We start from the raw sequence: 17,234 nt of genomic DNA, 5'->3' as shown, positions 1-17,234 counted from the left end.
TGGGGATGGGCTCGTCTTTGCTGTTCTGCTGGTGCGCTGTGGCTGGGAGTCCTGAGGAGCTGAGCCTGATCGCAGTGTAGGGCTTCAAATCAAAACCAAAAAGCCAGGACGACTCTGTGAGTCTCCCTCTGTGTGCCACACTCCACCTGGAGATACATTTTTATTTTATTTATTCTATTTTATTTATTTTCTTTTATTATTTTTTGATTCACTGCAGGTGCCCCTCCTGGGTGGCTGGGCAAGCCTGTTGTGGAGCTGCCAGAGAGGCTGTGCATGTGCTGGGTGGGTGGGGGGATATCTAATAAGTTGCACAGGCTGGGGTGAAAGCCAGGAACTGCTCCCCATAACACAAGGGCAAGCCTAGCCTGAGACAGCAGCTGCAACCCACCTCCTGGCACGGGTATCCCTCCAGCCGTGGGCTGAGGGCACTGGGAGGCCGCCCTCCGCAGGTGCTGTAGAGCCTCCCGGTGGCACTAGGTGGTGCTCCTAGGCTGGGAGGAAGTGGGAATGCAGGCCTGGGTGGTGTGCAGGAACCTCATTCAAGATGGGACTTTTCCTTCCTGGACTTGCTGTGGTGGGAGGTGGGTGCTAGATGATGCCCACTGGCCGCCTGCCCGCTGGTGGTATAATATCAGCAAGTTGTTCAGAGTTGTGATGGAAGCTTTATTGGAAAATCCGCTCCTGGGCCCCCTTCGCACAGAGGGGAAGGAAGATGGAGGCGAAAGGGCAGCTGAGATCCGTGTGGAGGGGTTTTATACTCCTCTAGACACGTGGGCAGGCAAAGGGGCCGTCTGTCCCCCAACTCTGTAAGGAATGTCCATTCAGGGGTGCCATTGGTCAACTGGAATCCCCCCAGGTCGGTGACGAAACTTGCTCCTGTGGCCCCTCTGTTCCAGGCTGGAGCCTGGGCGACATGGCGGATCCAGAGTCTCCAGTGCCCTGGGCAGCCATCAGTGGGGAGGGCTGATCGCAGGCCAGTAGGCGGACTGGTTAATAGATGTTCTGAAGGGTTAGCCAAAGCACTGGTCCGCATGGCGCTGCACGTCACCTTGACATTCTGGAGCTCTCAGCAGACGGGCAGCCGAGCTGCTCGGAACCCGACTTTCCGTCCGAGCCCCTGGCTCCCCCCCGTCGGCCTCACAGCGAAGGAAGCCCAGTTTGAGTTAGAGTGGCTGTCTGGTCTTCCTAGTTTGGATCCTGTGTCAGCATCTTCTGTGTTTTAATTCCTTTTTATCCCTGCTGATGTGGTGTTTGCTTGGAACTCTGCGGCAAGAAGGGGTCTGAAGTCTGAGTGGGGCTCGGAGCGAGCTAAGATCAGTAGGTCAAGTCTGCTATGGGCATGGGCTGGGACAAGTGGGAGGCAGTCTGTGTGTAACGTTTTCAGTCTTGCACCAAAACCTGAAGCCCCTTAATGCTGGAACGGCAGCTTGCTTGTCCCTTGCGCCCCCAAACTACAGGTACATTGTAGGTAGGGCTGTCGTGCGGGGCTGTGAGGGTGAGCCATGCTTGTCTCCCTGCCACGTCCCAGGTCTGTGGCTTGTCACATAGTACTTGTTCGGGCCGGATTCAGGTGGGGACAGGTGTGGGACTATGACCCAGGCTGCTTTGGCTCACCTTCCCATCTCTCCTCAGACACGTGGGTGCTGTCCTCTGGTAGAAAAGTAGGACCAGCCTCCTCACTGGTGGCAAGGCCCTGGGTTATTTAGTAGTCCAAGAGAGAGGAATCAGCCCCAGGGGCCTACCTGACCATTGCTGAGCCGGTTGCACCTGTAGCAGTGAGCTCCTTGGTGACCCTGTTGGTGACTCCTCCACACCACCTCCCTCCCTCCCAGGAAAACAGTTCAGCTGCTTCCTCCTTGCGGTGTAGACTGCTTGTTGGGCACCTGGCACCTGTGGGCGTGGGGCTGATGACCGATCTAGTGGGGGCAGAAAGGCTTGGCATAGGCCTTCTGGCAGCCCATGCCCAGGCTGGGCAGTGGGCATTGTTCACGGCTGCTCTCATTCTGCAGTCACATCTAGAGGGGTCAAAGGATTTTGGGGGTGGGGGTGACTGAGGGTAGAAGAGGGGCCAGGGTCTCCCATTTGCCCTCCAGATGGCATGTGGGAGGTGGCAAGGATTTCAGTGCCTGTGAGTGTGGGGGGGTTTCCAGGGCTTGGGGGGGCCTCCTTGCCCAGTCCAGTGAAGCTCAGCCTCCCGTGAGGTCAGCAGCACGCAGGAGCCCGAGGGAGAGAGAGAAGGGAGAAGCCATCACAGACTCAGGACCGCTTCCTGTGGGGGCTACAGCCCCACCCGGCTGCCCCAACCCTAACCGTTACCGGGCTAGTTCTTCCCCCAGGCCTTAGCCCCCCCTCTTAAAGGGGCCCTCAGGGCTCCCTGGGCCAGGCCAGGCTGGGAGGGAGCCAAGGGAGCGGCAGCTTTAACAGTGTCTGGTGTCTGGCCTCTTGCCCCCGCCCCCAGCCGTCTGAGTGGCTGGAAGCCGAGCCCCCGCCCGCAGCCCGGAGGCTTCGGAGCTCCGGTGGGAAGGATTGGGGGACCCGAGCCCAGAGCCGGGAATCCGCTGCAGCCTGGACCCACCTGCTGGTGAGTGAGCCGCGCCCATCGCTCACCCGGAGCCACAGGTAGTTCAGGGAGGTTCCCGCTCTGCCCTGCCAGGATGACCCCCGTGGGTGCCCTCGGCACTTGTGGGGATGCCCATCAGCTCTTTTGTAGCCAGGAAGGCTGAGGCCCGGGGGCCTGGGCGCTCTCTTCACTGGCTCCCATAGATGGTGGCCCCCGCCTCTTGCCCCTGACCCGGGTCACGGGGCATGAGCTCACTTCCTCCATGTCCTGTGTGTGGGGAAATGAGGGAGATGCCGGCATGGCTGAGTGTTGGGGATAGGGGGGCCGGGCTGGGCCCCTACCTCCCCCATCGCTGCCTCAGGGGCTAAGGGCCACCTGGACAGGGAAGCAGCCTGTGCCTCAGGACGGGGTCACGCTGCCCCTTCCCCCGCTCCTGGAGGGGCCTGGCCAGGAACATTCAGGAAGATCTGGGCCCAGTCCTGTCTCTGCCTGTCTTCTTCCACGGACGGCCTGGCCACTGCCTCAGCAGCCCTTCTCCGCTCTGCCTCTCTTCCTTCATGTGGTGACCCCCCCATTCTGCCGAGGGAGAATCCATTTTTCCTGTCCCCTGCTTGTGAGCTTTTGTCTGCTTCTCGCCTTGGCATGCAGGAGAGGAGGGGGTGGTGACCCCATGTCGCACCGCTCCAGGGGGCTGGGCCTTAGGAGAGCTGCGTCCCCAGTGCTGGGGTGGGCTCGTGTGGGAAGCCAGCGGCCAGGAAGATTGGGGTGCTGCAGTTGCTGAAGGTAAGGCTGCACCTCCTGGGTGGATTTCCAGAGGGGGAGCAGGAGCCCCTTCTTGGGGCGTCTCCTGCTGGACATGGAGCCGTGAGGCCTCCTGTGCTCAGGGAGAGCCTGTTGGGACTCCTGGTAGACAGTCCCGGGGCCCCTCTGCCTGCCCTGCCTCCCAAGGCTCAGGCTAGGGCCTCCGAGGCCGTAGGGAGCTGGGTCAGGGACATGAGTGCACATTCACAGCCACACATGCGCACACACAGCTCAGTACCTGCACAAGTGTACACACATGTCCTCACAGGCTCATGTGCACCCCACCACGCCCTGATACCCCCGTGCTTCTACACAGCCTTACTATCACAAGGGTTCTTGCACAGACGCCTGCATACTCAATACACGCATGCATGCCTGTACCCACACGCACCATACTCAGTATGTGAGCGCTCTTGCACACTCACAGCGTTAATACCTGCACACTCAGGTGCAGCCACCCCCATCGGCACGCTTCCTTGTGTGCTTACAGCACCCCACCCACAGGGGCTGCTCGCTGGCCTAGGTCCTTTGGTCTAACTCCAGTTGGAATGTTCCGTTGCACTGATGGCAGGGGTGGGAAGGGCAGGTGCTGGTGCCCGTAGCCTGGGATGTGGCAGTGCTGCTTGACATGACCCCCGCAACAGCAGGTTCTGACAAGGCTGACCACTGTCCCCAGAGCAGCCCCGAGTCCCTGTTGTCCCCCCTCCCCACGAGACCAAGGCTCTGTAGTGCTGCTGTGGGAGAGAGGGCAGGTGCTGGGAGCCAGCTCTGCAATGAGCTCCTGGGTGGAGTGGTGGTCTCCAAGCAGTCGCTCTGGGCCCCGGCCACAGCCGTGTGCCAAGCCTCTGAGACCCACAGGGCCTTCCCCAGCTCCACGCAGGGTGGGGACACTGGACTGCAGTGGCCACGTCATTCCCTGCCCTGCCCCTCCTTCGCCACAAGGCCCCTGGGCTCTGCTGGTCCAGGTGGCTGGCCCTCAGGCTGTGTTCTGACTTTCAAGTCCTTCTGGTCCCTGTGTGAGACCCGCCTCCACACAGTGCCCTTGACTCTGAGGAGGGAGGGGTGCTGGGACGTGGGCCCACCTCCTGGGCCCCTGATTGAAGTCCCTTGGGAGGAGCTGAGGGCCTGGGAGGGTGGGCAGGGCTGGGAAACAGGAAGGTTGGAGGCCCTCCTGGCCACACCAGTAGCTCTGGCCTTGGGGCAAGAAGGCAGCAAGTCTGGCAACCCCATCCCCCTTAAGACAGACACTGTGCCGACCCCCAAGGCCCACGAGAGAGGAGGGGTGGACCCGGTCTCACTGTAGGCTAGTACAGGTGGGGCCCTGCCTTGAGGGTGATTCTGGAGGTGGCTCGAGAAAAGAGCCTCCTTGGCTGAAGGGAGGAGGGCTCAGCTTTCCCTGCTGGGCTGTCTTGTCTGGTCCAATCCTTGGCCTTGCAGGCCTGACGAGGAGCCCCTAGCAGGCGGCAAGAACTCGGGGCTGTGCTGGCCACCATGGCACACGGTAGGACAGAAACCTAGCAGGAGACTGAGCTCCTGGGGTCTCCTCCTCACCTCCGTGAATCCAGCTCGGTCCTGGTGCCCATTCTGCAGAGCTGGGCCCTGGGCTCGTTGCCTGAGGCTGGCAACAGCAGGAGGCCAGGCTGGGGGGCCCGGAGAGTGGGTGTGTGGGTGTTAGTCCCCAGGTGAGCTGACCCTCCAGGTGTGAGCCTGTGTCAGGAGCAGGGCTGCCCAGTGGTTCCTCAGACCTGGCCCTTGGGAGGGGGTGGGGCTCCTACATCTGGGGTGACCTCTGGTATCTTCCCAGGGAGGAGGCCAAGGTCATTCATTTGCTGGGAGGGGCCTGGTGGCCGGGAACCTTCCCTGCCAGGGCCAGGACAGGGGTTTCAGTGACGCAAAGTTGATGCCAGGGCTGGCTGTGTCCATGCACGTGTCCAGGTGGTCCTTGTATGGTCACGTTGGCGTCACGGGGCTGCTTGATCCATCACCGGTGGGCCAGGCCATCTGTCCTCGCCAACCTCTGCTCCCCGCCTCAGGCAGCGGCTCTGGGGTCCTCATTGGGTTCCTTGAGGATGGAGTGGTGTGTGCCCCGCCTCCAAGGCTGTGGCTGGGAGTGGAGGCAGGCTGGGGTGGGCTCCCCATCAGCCCATGTCAGCCCATCGCTCCCTGAGCCTTGAGCAGCTGAGGCTGAGATAGCCACAGCCTGGAATGTTTGCTCTCTGTCCCTGTTATCTGCGCTGGGGACAAGCTTTGGGCTGGGCGTGTCCTGCAGATAGCACGTCCAAAGTGCTCTTCTGAAGCAGAGATGGGGCGGGGAGCCGGCTGGTTTGGCTTTTAGGTCCATGGGTTCCCAGCCTTTGGCACATTGTCCAAGATCACCCAGATAGACGCACAGCTTCGGAGGAGGGCTGGGGTGGGCAGAGCTGGAGGGCCGGAGGACTCGTGTGCGTCTCATTCCACAGATGCTGCTTGGTAACCTGGATCGAAAATGGGTCAGATCCTGGCAAGGGAGGGGCGCGGCTGCAGACAGGCCGACGCTGGGTTCAGGTTCCCGCCTTGTGCTCCTGGAGCCCTGGCAATGCCCGCTCCCCTCCCTGCAGGGCTCCAGAGGCCTCTCCCACCTGCGGCCCTCCTGGCTGAGCAGAGCCAGTGGGTGACCTGGGCCGGATGGGGCGGCTGGCCAGGCCTGGGGAACAGAGTGGGCTGAGCACAGGGGCTTCCGCTCTGAGCTGCCAGCCCAGCCAGAGCAGGTGGTGGAGCAGGTGTGTGACCAAGTGCCTGTCTGTTTGCAATTAGCCCCAACCCTCTGCACTCCGTGAACCATTCACTGAGAACCAGGGAAGTGGAGCTGCCAGCGCCCCTGGAGCAGTGACAGCACAGGGGGAAGGGGAGGAAGGAGGAGAAACAGGAGCGAGTGAGCGAGCTGCCTGCGCCGCCCTTCCTCTGCGTGCCTGCCCACCATGTGTCAGTCAGAGGCGCGGCGAGGACCAGAGCTCCGCGCAGCCACGAAATGGTGAGATGCTACCCGCCGCGTCCTAGCCACACTGTGCCCCATCACGACCTCCGAAAAGTCAGAGCTCATGTCCAGCGGTCCCCCGAGGTGGAGGTGGCAGCAGGGGGCCCGAGGGTCAGCCCCCACAGCTGGAGGGGCCCAGCCCCGGGGGCCTGAGGAGGAGAGCCCATTTCAGGTACCTGGGTTCTGGGGGGAGGGTTGCCTGGCCTGCCACGGTCCTCAGGGTGGTGCCCCAGCCCCCGCTGCCTGCAGAGCTGGCCTGGCAGCCTCTGAGAGGGGCTTCCTGCAGCTCTGCTGGGATTGGTCCCTACTCTTCTGCAGTGAGCAGGGCGGGGCTCTGTCCGCCTGGCCCCTTGCTGCTCCTTTTGAAAATAACAGGGACAGTGCTGGAGCCGGGAGAGCAGGTGTGGGGCACTTGCTGAGCAGTGGGGCTGCAGCTACCTATGCCTGCCAAGGCCTGCCTCTGGCTACCTTTGCTGGTTTGTTCTGCTCTTTGTCCCTTGGTGTGCTCAGCTTCCCACCTCGGGGCTGGGCCACACTGGTGGTCTTAGTGCGTCCAGCCCAGTGCAGTCACTTGCACACGAACACACAGGCCTGGGGGTGTCTGCCAAGCGGATGGTACTGTGTTCCTCTGCAGGCAATACTGGGCTCCCCAGCAGCATTTGCTTAGGCCTGGGTGTTTGTACTGGTTGGGAGGGGTCTGGGCCAGGTGTGGGACCTGCTCATTGCAAGAAGGGGACTTAAAGGGGGGGGGGGAAGAGCCCCTCACGAGGCTGTGGATGGGTTTTGGAGAGCTGGACCTGCTGTAGAAAGGCTGTGCGGGTGGGTGCAGCCGTAGCCAGTAGGGGTGTGTGTGTGCACCTGCTGCATGTGGGCTGTTGGCTCAGACCAGAAGCCTAGGGGATGTGAGGCAGCCTCTCCACCCCTCTCCTCTACTGCAGGGCCTGAAAGGCTCCCTGGGAGAGGTGCCCAGGGGCTGGGTTAGGGCTCCCCTTGCTGCCCCATTCCCAGGCCTTAGGTGGGCTAGCCAGAGCTGATTGCTGAATCGGAAAAGCGGCTTGCAGAGGAGGGGCAGTGCCCAGGTAGGCTTGTGGGGAGATCATCCAGCAGCCTGTGGTTCACAGACATGTGTCCTGCAGGTTGCACTTCCCCCAGCTGGCCCTGCGGCGGAGGCTGGGCCAGCTGAGCTGCATGTCCAGACCTGCCCTGAAACTGCGCTCCTGGCCCCTGACCATGCTCTACTACCTCCTGCCCTTCGGCGCCCTCAGGCCACTCAGCCGGGTGGGATGGAGGCCTGTGAGCAGGGTAAGTGCTTGCAGGCCACTGTGGCCCCAGCTGCCCTGACGTGGACCTGGGTGCAAGGCAGGCCAAGGAGGCGGCGAGTGGCTGGCAATTAACAGTAGTTCATGGGTTGGGAAGGCCAAGGCGGTGGCCAGCAGCCGGATGGGCCACAAGAGTGACCATGAGCACTTGCTGTCCACCACCTGTCCCATTGCTGCCACTTTGGGACTTGGCTCCTGGAAGCAGGTCACACAAGGGCCTGCCTCATGTGTGTTCAGGCACAGGAGACCTCAGAGGTGACCACGAGGAGTCCAGGTAGACCCCTTCTCTCCTGGTGCTGGAGGGTTAGGCGGGGAAGGGAAGGCGAGTGCCTGAGGAAGTGGGGACAGACACCAGGGCCGCCCCGGCTGGGGAGCAGTGCTGGTCCCCAGGGACTTGCAGACCCTGAGGAGGAAATCGTGCCCAGGCTCTTGCCACTCCCTGGAGGGGGAGGACCTGGAGTGTGTAAGGGCACGGAGGCGTCCTGCAGCGGCGGGGAGGGGAGGGAACAGTTTCCTAGGACCCCCTAGGTCATTCCCTAGGTGTTGAGAGAGCTGGCATGCAGCGGCATTTGCTCTCTGGGAACTTGGTGCTGCTCAGACAAGCAGCCCCCCAACTATGTCAGTGGTGCCCGCACTGAGAGGCCGCCCCTTCCTGCATGCTTGACCCTGCATGTGAATTCTGGGGCCCGGTACCCATCCCTGGCCTATCCCTCAACCTCAGTGCACCAGGCTCCTAGTCCTGAGAGCCCGGCCTGGGGTACCGTGTGGCAGAGAGGCCCTAGGGGGCGACCCTTCCGTCTCCTGGCAGGCAGCCATGTGTACTGGGTCATGGGGGACGTGCTGCCAGGCCCAGGGGCGCAGCACAGCCGAGTCAGGGAGGCGGCCTTGCTGGCCCGTGGCACCGTAGCCTTGTCCTCTGCCTCTGGGAGCATCCTCCTTTCTTCGGGGGTCTGGGCTGCAGGCAGTGGTCCTGGGCACACCCCTGCCACCCCTCTCCTCCCTGCCAGGACTAGGGCATTCACCATCTGACAGAAAATGACTCAAAGAACCTGAGCTGGACGTTCACCCGGGTTGTGTGCACTTGGCAAGCGCAGTCTGGTTCCTAGCAGAAAACCCCGCATCACAAAACTAGCCTGGGGGGGTGGTGTTCTTTCCTGTCATTGGGCAGCGGGGAGGGGTACTCTGACTCTTTGGGGCAGGGTGGAGTGGCCGACTCAGCCCCCTGCCCTGTGGCTGCAGGTGGCCCTGTACAAGTCCGTGCCGACGCGTCTGCTGTCCCGGGCCTGGGGCCGCCTCAACCAGGTGGAGCTGCCGTACTGGCTGCGCAGGCCCGTGTACAGCCTGTACATCTGGACCTTCGGCGTGAACATGAAGGAGGCCGCTGTGGAAGACCTGCACCACTACCGCAACCTCAGCGAGTTTTTCCGGCGCAAGCTGAAGCCGCAGGCCCGGCCTGTCTGTGGCCTGCATAGTGTGGTGAGGCCTGAGCCGGGCCCTGCACCCTGCGCCCCGTGCTTGCCTGTCGCAGAGGGCGGGGTAAGGTGCCTGGTGGGAAGAGACCCCCCCTTCCTGCCAGTCAACCTCTCCCTGCCCTTGCAGATCAGCCCGTCGGATGGGAAGATCCTCAACTTTGGGCAGGTGAAGAACTGTGAGGTGGAGCAGGTGAAGGGAGTCACTTACTCCCTGGAGTCGTTCCTCGGCCCTCGCACCTGCACGGATGAGCCGCCCTTTCCACCAGGTGGCTCTGCCAGGGAGGGCCCGGGGCAGGGGTGGCCGAGCCAGGGGCTGGGGCAGCTGTGGGAGCGGCCGGCCGGCTGGCAGAAGGGGCTGAGACATACCCTGACCAAGGCCCCGGGGCTGTCCTATCTGTCCCCACCGCAGCCGCCTCCTGCGACTCCTTCAAGCAGCAGCTGGTTACCCGGGCAGGGAATGAGCTCTACCACTGTGTCATCTACCTGGCCCCCGGGGACTACCACTGCTTCCACTCCCCCACCGACTGGACCGTCTCCCACCGGCGCCACTTCCCAGGTGGGTGGGAGCGGGGGATGAGCTCTGGACTGGCATTGCTGAGGTGGGAGGTTGAGCGCTTCTGGCTGGCTGGTATGGGAGCCAGGGGCTGCCCTGCAGAGCAGGGACCTTGGGGCAGGTGTTGTCAGAGCCCTGTGGGTATCAGGCTGTCCTGCAGTGGGTCCCTGATGTCCCCTGCCCCCACAGGCTCCCTGATGTCCGTGAACCCCGGCATGGCCCGCTGGATCAAGGAGCTCTTCTGCCACAATGAGCGTGTGGTCCTGACCGGGGACTGGAAGCACGGCTTCTTCTCCCTGACGGCTGTCGGGGCCACCAATGTGGGCTCCATTCGCATCTACTTCGACCGGGTGAGCAGAGCTGGGCTTCGCGGGAGCTTGGGGCTAGCCCTGGCTGCTGTGGGACCCCAGCTGCCTCTTGGCCACAGGGCAACCCCTCAGCTGAGGAATGGGGGTGGGAGGGATTGAGTTACCTGCTTGGCACTTTTGCTCCTGTCAGGAACAGATGAGGGGCAGGGAGTGGGCAAGATGGTGCCAGCCAACAGGGCTGCCACTCTGGGCATCCAGATGGCGGGTATGACCTGGCTGGACCAGGCCACCGCCATGCACAGCCTGGCCTCTGATACCTGGTCTCCCTGACAGAACTTACACACAAACAGCCCGAGGTACAGCAAGGGATCCTACAATGACTTCAGCTTCGTGACACATGCCAACAAGGAGGGCATCCCCATGCGCAAGGGCGAGCACCTGGGCGAGTTCAACCTGGGTTCCACCATCGTGCTCATCTTCGAGGCCCCCAAGGACTTCAACTTTAAGCTGAAGCCCGGACAGAAGATCCGCTTTGGGGAAGCCCTGGGCTCCCTCTAGCACCTGCCTGCTGGCTGCTGAGGGTCTGTTTTCAGGAGGAGCATGCGGGTCTCTCAGAGGGACAGCCCGCGAGACTGTCCTGGCTGTCAGGGTCCGACCTGGGGGCTCTCAGTGATGTGCTCCTGCCTGTCCGGGGGCAGAGAGGGTCTGGCTCTTCACAAGAGCTAGCCGGAGCTGCTAGCCTCTCCCAGGCCAGTTCCTCCCCCTCCTCTACAAGGAAGTATAGGAGTATAGGCTGGGACCAGCTCTGTCACTTAGCCTTTCTAACATAGCATAACCTGGAGGCCTCTGTCTCCCAGCCCTGCACTTGGTCGGGACTGTCGCTCTGAGAGGGTGCGAAGTGCTACTGCACTTTGTTGCTGCTCCTCCCTGCATCTGCGCCATCTTCTGGGGCCCTCTGTGCTTCTGGCCTTACCCCTGCCTCCCCCACACGGTACACAGGGTGACGTGCCTCCTGGCACAGACTGTGGACCTGTCTAGCACCCCATAGCAGGGCCACTGCTTCACGACAACTGCTCTGTCCCCAAGCTCACCTGCTCATGGGGAAATGCGTCGTCCGTCTGCTTAGCATGTGTGGCTCATGAATCACCTGGGTGTCTTGTGAGGATGGCATCGGTGACATGGACCTTCACAGGCCCAGATAAGTGACCTTCCGGAGCTGGCCACGTCCTCTTGGCTGGAGGGAAGACCGGAGCCTGGATCCACCTGCTCGGGTCTCCTCTCCCTGGAGAATGGGACTTGGACAGTGTCATGGAGTGGGTCAGGGTCCAGAAAACAGGGGTGCAGCCCTGGGGGAGCCCAGTGGTGGGGACAGGGCTGGACTCTGGTGATCCTGGGGGCACTCTGAGTTTCTCCTGCAGGAGAAGTCATTGAACTTTTTCAACTGTATCAGTAGTATTTTTGTATGAAAAGTGGGAGACTTCAGATCAGTAATTCATTTAATTGCAAAACATTTTGAAATAAAAAAAATAAAACCCACTGTGGCTTTGTGTTCCATTTCTGGAAATGGCCCAAGGCCACCCCCGCAGGGCAGGGCCACCAGCCTAGCACAGCGCCTGCCGCAGGGCCTGGATGCGGGCAATGCAGGCCCCAACTGGCTGGCGCTGGGCCCGCAGTTCTTCAGCCAGCTGCTGGATCTCCATCTCCACCTGCAGGCAGGGGAGGGTCAGACCCCGCTGCGGGCAGGCACAGCCCAGGGCTGTCCAGGGGCTATCCTGCAGCCTCACCTCCTCCAGCTCTCTCTGCACCTGCTGCTCCTCAGCCTGGTCCTCGGGCCTGGGCTCCTCCCTGCTTAGTTCCAGCCACCTGCGCAGGCTGCTTGCTTGGCGCTGACAGGACCTGAGGAGAGGGGACAGCCGCATGCCAGGCCAGGTCCCTAAAGGGCCCCAGAGGTGCCCTCCTCACGGGAAGCAGTATACCTGGTAGGCGGGGCAGGACGGGATGGGAGAGAAGAGGCCTTGCAGGGCCCCTGGTCTACCTGTAGGCCTAGCAGCCAACCCTGCTCTCCTGCAGCCTCCATCTCCCCAGCAGACAGCAACTGGGCAGGGGGCGAGGGAAGCTGAAGGCAAGGAGAGCAGCCTGCTGTCTTGGGGTCTCCTAGATGCCACAGCCACTGAGTGGCACAGAGGCCCAGGGAGGATTTCTGCTCTGCCAAGTGTCCCCTCACTCCCGGCAGGAGACAAGGCCCTTCCAAAGCAGGGATGTGGACTCCCAGCCCCACCGGAAGCAGTGCACCCCGGGGCCCGGCAGCTGGCTGGGGCCTTGCACCCGCCCTGCGCCTGGACCTCACCTGAGGTTCTGCTGGACGGTCTGGTAGCGCTGCAGCTGCTGCTGGATCCCCTCCAGCTCGGCCTCAAGGTCCGTGTGGCCTGTGACAACAGGACAGGGTGCTCTATCCTGACATCTTCCCTACTGGATGGAGTGAATAGTAGGTCTCTGGGGCTAGGGGAGACCCAAGTACCCACCTGTCACTTCAGTGCCAGGCTCAGCCCTGGTACCTGTGAAGTCCCCCGGGAGCAGCAGGTGGGGGTTAGGGACACTGTTCGGGGGTGGAGGGTCCTGGATCTTCAGTCCAGGAGAGGTCAGGAGGGCTGACACCTGGAGAGGAAGGAGGGGCAGACGCTGGGCAGGGATGCCAGGAGGAAGACCTGGGAGAGGGCACCAAGTCCTTGTCTCTAGCTCAACCCTGCCGCCCCGGCACCCTGCAGGGGTGGGGCAGGCTGGGGCCCAGCCAGTCGGGTCCTGCCCCAGTGCCTGGGTTAGCACCGCCCCAGCTGCTCTTTGGGGGCTTTACCCAACTGCCATCTACTCCCACTCCCGAAGCCACAGCTCCCGGCATCCAGCCCACACCCACAGCAGTCATTCTCTGTAGAAGCAAACTTCCTCCCACCACCCCACACCCCTTCCAGGCTTGTGCCCTTGACTCTACAAGCTGGCTGCTCAAGTGAGTCTCCCCTGTACCCCACTCCCAAGGCGCTGGCTCTGGGGGCTTTACCTTGAGCCATGCAGAAGACTCCATCGAGCTGTGGCTGGACCTCCCTGCCTAGCCAGACCCAGCACTCAGACTCGCCCTGTTCCACCTCTTATCAAGAGCCCCCTCCCTTGTTACTCAGGCCAGAATGTAGGGGTCAGCCTGGGATCCCTCCCTCTGCTCTCCCAGGTCCACTGGGGCAGGCCCTACCTGCCCTCGCTCCACATCCACAGTGATGGCTGAGTCACATGGACCACAGCAGCCTCACCCCGCCCTCAGCGATGCCCTAATTCCCATGGCCGGCCTGACCCGACAGGACTGCTGGCCACTAGGCCGGAGTCTTCCCCGAGGCAGGGGCCTCAGCTGCAGTGTCCCCTCTGCACCTGGTATACTAGGGCGCCCATGCTTGTGGGGGAGTGAGTGGCTCTTCGGGTGCCAGAATGAAAGCAGCTGGGCCCGGCACCATGGCCTGGCAGCTAAAGTCCTTGCCTTGAACGCCCTGGGATCCCATATGGGCACCGGTTCTAATCCCGGCAGCTCCACTTCCCATCCAGCTCCCTGCTTGTGGCCTGGGAAAGCAGTTGAGGACGGCCCAAAGCCTTGGGACCCTGCACCTGTGTGGGAGACCCAGAAGAGGTTCCTGGTTCCCGGCTTCGGATCGGCGCAGCACCGGCCGTTGAGGCTCACTTGGGGAGTGAAACATCGGACGGAAGATCTTCCTCTCTGTCTCTCCTCCTCTCTGTATATCTGACTTTGTAACAAAATAAATAAATCTTTAAAAAAAAAAAAAAAAGAATGAAAGCAGCTATGGTTATGGCACTAGGGGCAAGCCCAGAGGATGGAGTCAAGGACCAGGCTTTGGGAGAACTTACCCTTGCTGGTGCTCCGGCCCCACGGGGCACAAAGGAGGAAGGAGGCAGCAGCTCTGGGCCTGCACTTGCCCCTGGCGGCAGCTTTGGGTGTGGGGCGCTCGCCAGGGCCCCCGGCTGGAGGGGCCTCAGGAGGGAAGGGAAGGGCTGGCCACGTGCCTGCGGCTTCTCAGTCCTGAGCAGAGGGCGGGCAGGGGGTCTGGTCAGCCTACAGGCCCTTCCCTAGGCGTAGTCTGGACTGGGAAACAGGACCCTCCAGCCCCCCCACAGCCTTCCCCTCCCCCCGCCACAGGTGTTGTACCCTAAGGACCCAAGGCTCTGCACAGGCTCCAGCAGGAAGTGTGGGCGACGCGGCTGCTTCCTTGCCAAGACTGCAGCACCGCTGCGGGGAAACGTGGGCTGTTCCTGGGGCTGACGGGACCAGACCACAGGGGCCTGAGCTCCCCTCAGCCTCGCGGGGACACTGAAGGCCGGGTTCTCGGCCAAGGTCAGGCAACAAGGCTTGGAGGGCATGTAGGCAATCTGTCAAAACGAGTCTGAGCTCGAGGGGCTTCTGCACTGTGGGACCCAACATGGCCTCTGCTCTGGCAACACAGGCTGAGTAAGTTACGGGGTACTGTCAAGTTGAGTGAGGAAGAGGGATGGGCAGGGGTGGGCTGTGGAGAGCCACCCAGATCTTGCTCCAGGGCCTGGGCAGTTCCTGGCAAGGTAGCCACTCAGGGCTGGCCACCACCACAACACTGGGTCTGCAGAGACCACCCAGGGAGGGCAGGAGCAGGGCTGTGTCAACTCCATGTGTCATTTCCTGGGTCAGCAAAGAGGATGACCAGGAAGTGGCAGAGGAAGGGACACCGGCTTCCTGAGCTTCGGTGGGAAGGGGGGTTGGGAAATTGCCCCCCATCCCTTCCCCGAGCCTCAGCAGCCCCAGAGTGTGACCCTGGTTGGCCTACCCCACATGAGTGTGAGGAGGAGGTGATGGCCAGGGTGGGGACTCACAGTTCCCGCAGGGAGGGCTCCCCAGCGGCCAGGGCTGCACTGTCTAGGATGCCGTGGGGCCACAGAGCTCGGGGCCTCTTGGTATCCAGGGTGGCGTCCACAGCTTGAAGAGCAGCACGATCGAGGAGGGGACCCTCAAACGTCACTCGCCTGTTGGGAGTTATGGGGGCCGCGGGCCGAGGCCCCCTGCCCAGCACTTTGTGTTTCCAAAGCAGAGCGCAGCGGAGGACTGCACGGTGGAGACTGTGAGCAGCCTGCAAGGTGATCCCCGTCCGTCAGCCTCCAGCCGACTCACAGTGCACCCAGCTCACTCCCACGGCAGGCGGGGGTGGGGGTGCCCAGGGCCTACCTGCACCTGCTGCTGCGCCTGCAGCCGCTGCCGGGCGGCCTTCCTGTCTGCAGTGAAGCGCAGGAGCTGCGTGGCGCCTTGCCGGAGGAGCTGTCGGTGGTAGACCTGCAGCGCCTGCTCCAGCCGCGCCTTCTTGCGCCGCCTCTCCAGCACAAAACCCAGCCATGCTGTCCACACCTCCAAGGGCAGAGTGCGGGGGAGCTGACGCTCAGGTCACCTGCTGGGGTCCCTCCACCCCAAATCCACCCCCTCCCTGGGGCGGGCCATTACCTTTGCTTGCAGCGAGAAGGCCCAGAACCACAGGGCCCGTGCTGTGGCCTGCTGCTCCTGCCTCCTGGCCTCCAGCTAGGGCCAGAAAGACTGTGTTCTGTCCACACCACCTCCTCCAAGAAGCCACCCTGCTCCACTGATATCCTCCCTCCTCTTGCCTGGCTGCAAGGGCCTCACCACACTCCTAATCTGAGGATCAAGGAGTACCGCCAGGGAAGGAGGCAGGTGGTTTAGGGAGTAGGGAAGAGGAAGGGCACACATCTGGGCTGCAAGCAAGACCTGCAGGCTGGAGGGGCTTCCTGGGCACATCTGAATGCAGCTTTCATAAAAGCCTCAGCAAAAATCTAATTTCATTTCATTATCATTATCATTTCATTATCATTTCCTGATAATTTTGTGGTTACCACACCAATGTGTTTTAAACAGGACACTGTAGCAAGAGAAAGCAGGCCTTGTCTGGCCTACCGGCCATGGATGAAAGGATGTGGGTGGTGCCAGGCAATGACCAGAAGGGGGCTGAGGGTGACAGTGCCAAGGCTGACCCAGAGGTGTGGGCCAACGTCACCTGCCCAGGCCCCACAAGCCAGCGAGAGGAGGGGAGTGGGGAATGGGGGTGGTGTGTGCACGGCTCCCACCTGTCGTCTCCACTGGTGGAAGCAGGTCCAGCTGAGCCGCCATGCCAGGAGGCGGGCACCTTGCCTTTGCAGCAGCTGGGGAGACATCAGACACGGGGAGTCAGGTCCCCGAGCCGCAACCAGGGCCTCTGGGGCAACTGCAAGGAGCGGCCCAGGTACAAACGATCATCCTCCCGGGCCATGCCAAGGTCTCTGTTGCAGACCCAAGTGCTTGGCGCCCAGCTCTGGCAAGCCAGGGTTCTGGCGCTGGCCTCTGCTGGATACTCAGGCTGCCTCCTGTGGCCTTGCTCCGGTCCCCAAGACCCACAACCACCCAGTCGCGCACATAGGCTGCCATGAGTTCTGTCAGGAAAGATACCTTTCTGAGGGGTATCCTGACCCCTTACCCGTTTCCTGACGCAGCCTAGGTGGTACACCTTCCACTGTACCAGGCCCTCCTGCAGCAGCTGCCGGCTGTGATGCTGGGCTGCCCTTTCCAGCTGGGCCCGCTGCCGGGCTGACCGCCGACTGCAGTCCCGCCAGCGCCGGAACCAGGTCCGCAGACGGCCTGGGGCAGATGGTGCCAGAGTGGGTCCTGGAGGTTTCCACCAGTGAGGACCCACAGGGAGGGTTCCCGCTGGAGGATGTATGTGCAGGGACAGAGCTGGGGGTCAGGCAGACAGTGGTTCTTCTCTGACCAGCTCTAGCCCTCTATGGGGAGCAAGCACCTGAGGCACTGCTGTGCCTACCCTCCCAGAACCACCCACAAGCAGCTGCCTGGCCCAGGCACACGGGAGACCCTGGGCCTGAGGAAGAGGAGCTGAGGACCGCAGGGAGAAGATGGAGTAGGAGGGAGAAGAGGAAGGGGCAGAGGAAGAAGAGCAGGAGGAAGCAGCTCATTCTAACAGGAGTCAAAGTAGCCTGAGCCACAAGCCTGGGCAGGTGGGTGGGAGGTGCAGCATATGCCAGGCTGGGTCCCAGCTGCCAGGGCTCTGCAGGCAGCGCTTGTACCAGGGAGCCCTGCTCAGGGGCAGGTGGCCGGCAGTCAAACCTGTATTACACACTTCCAAGAATCATGCTGC

General features: G+C 62.3%; 2 protein-coding genes across 10 annotated transcripts in view; one reads left to right on the top strand and one right to left on the bottom strand.

Moving 5' to 3' along the window:
- The window catches only part of PISD (phosphatidylserine decarboxylase), a 29,185-nt gene extending 18,555 nt beyond the window's left edge, over positions 1-10,630 (top strand). Inside the window, exons 1-7 of one of the 4 annotated variants that reach the window (XM_004592009.2) lie at positions 6,319-6,371; positions 7,511-7,676; positions 8,933-9,169; positions 9,293-9,431; positions 9,575-9,721; positions 9,908-10,068; positions 10,360-10,630. In XM_004592009.2, the coding sequence (XP_004592066.1) occupies positions 6,319-6,371; positions 7,511-7,676; positions 8,933-9,169; positions 9,293-9,431; positions 9,575-9,721; positions 9,908-10,068; positions 10,360-10,584 (1,128 nt within the window). In that variant the 3' untranslated portion in view covers positions 10,585-10,630. Of the gene's footprint in view, positions 1-6,318; positions 6,547-7,510; positions 7,677-8,932; positions 9,170-9,292; positions 9,432-9,574; positions 9,722-9,907; positions 10,069-10,359 lie in introns of those variants that run through there. The other 3 variants (XM_058656768.1, XM_036496417.2, XM_058656767.1) reach the window with 3 other exon arrangements.
- An 878-nt stretch (positions 10,631-11,508) lies between these two features.
- The window catches only part of SFI1 (SFI1 centrin binding protein), a 61,746-nt gene continuing 56,020 nt past the window's right edge, over positions 11,509-17,234 (bottom strand). For 4 of the 6 annotated variants that reach the window (XM_058656941.1, XM_058656944.1, XM_058656939.1 and 1 more), the window contains 10 exons: positions 16,560-16,720; positions 16,174-16,248; positions 15,539-15,613; positions 15,269-15,445; positions 14,920-15,173; positions 14,225-14,305; positions 13,927-14,098; positions 12,549-12,681; positions 12,374-12,452; positions 11,509-11,922 (listed from right to left, as the gene is read on the bottom strand). In XM_058656941.1, the coding sequence (XP_058512924.1) occupies positions 11,628-11,922; positions 12,374-12,452; positions 12,549-12,681; positions 13,927-14,098; positions 14,225-14,305; positions 14,920-15,173; positions 15,269-15,445; positions 15,539-15,613; positions 16,174-16,248; positions 16,560-16,720 (1,502 nt within the window). In that variant the 3' untranslated portion in view covers positions 11,509-11,627. Of the gene's footprint in view, positions 11,923-12,373; positions 12,481-12,548; positions 12,682-13,926; positions 14,099-14,224; positions 14,306-14,919; positions 15,174-15,268; positions 15,446-15,538; positions 15,614-16,173; positions 16,249-16,559; positions 16,721-17,234 lie in introns of all 6 variants that reach the window. The other 2 variants (XM_058656942.1, XM_058656943.1) reach the window with 2 other exon arrangements.

The sequence above is a fragment of the Ochotona princeps genome, chromosome 29, assembly GCF_030435755.1.
Source record: "Ochotona princeps isolate mOchPri1 chromosome 29, mOchPri1.hap1, whole genome shotgun sequence".
Taxonomy (NCBI): domain Eukaryota; kingdom Metazoa; phylum Chordata; class Mammalia; order Lagomorpha; family Ochotonidae; genus Ochotona; species Ochotona princeps.
Note: the sequence above shows the minus strand (reverse complement) of the source record. Positions and strands in the feature narration are given on the sequence as shown.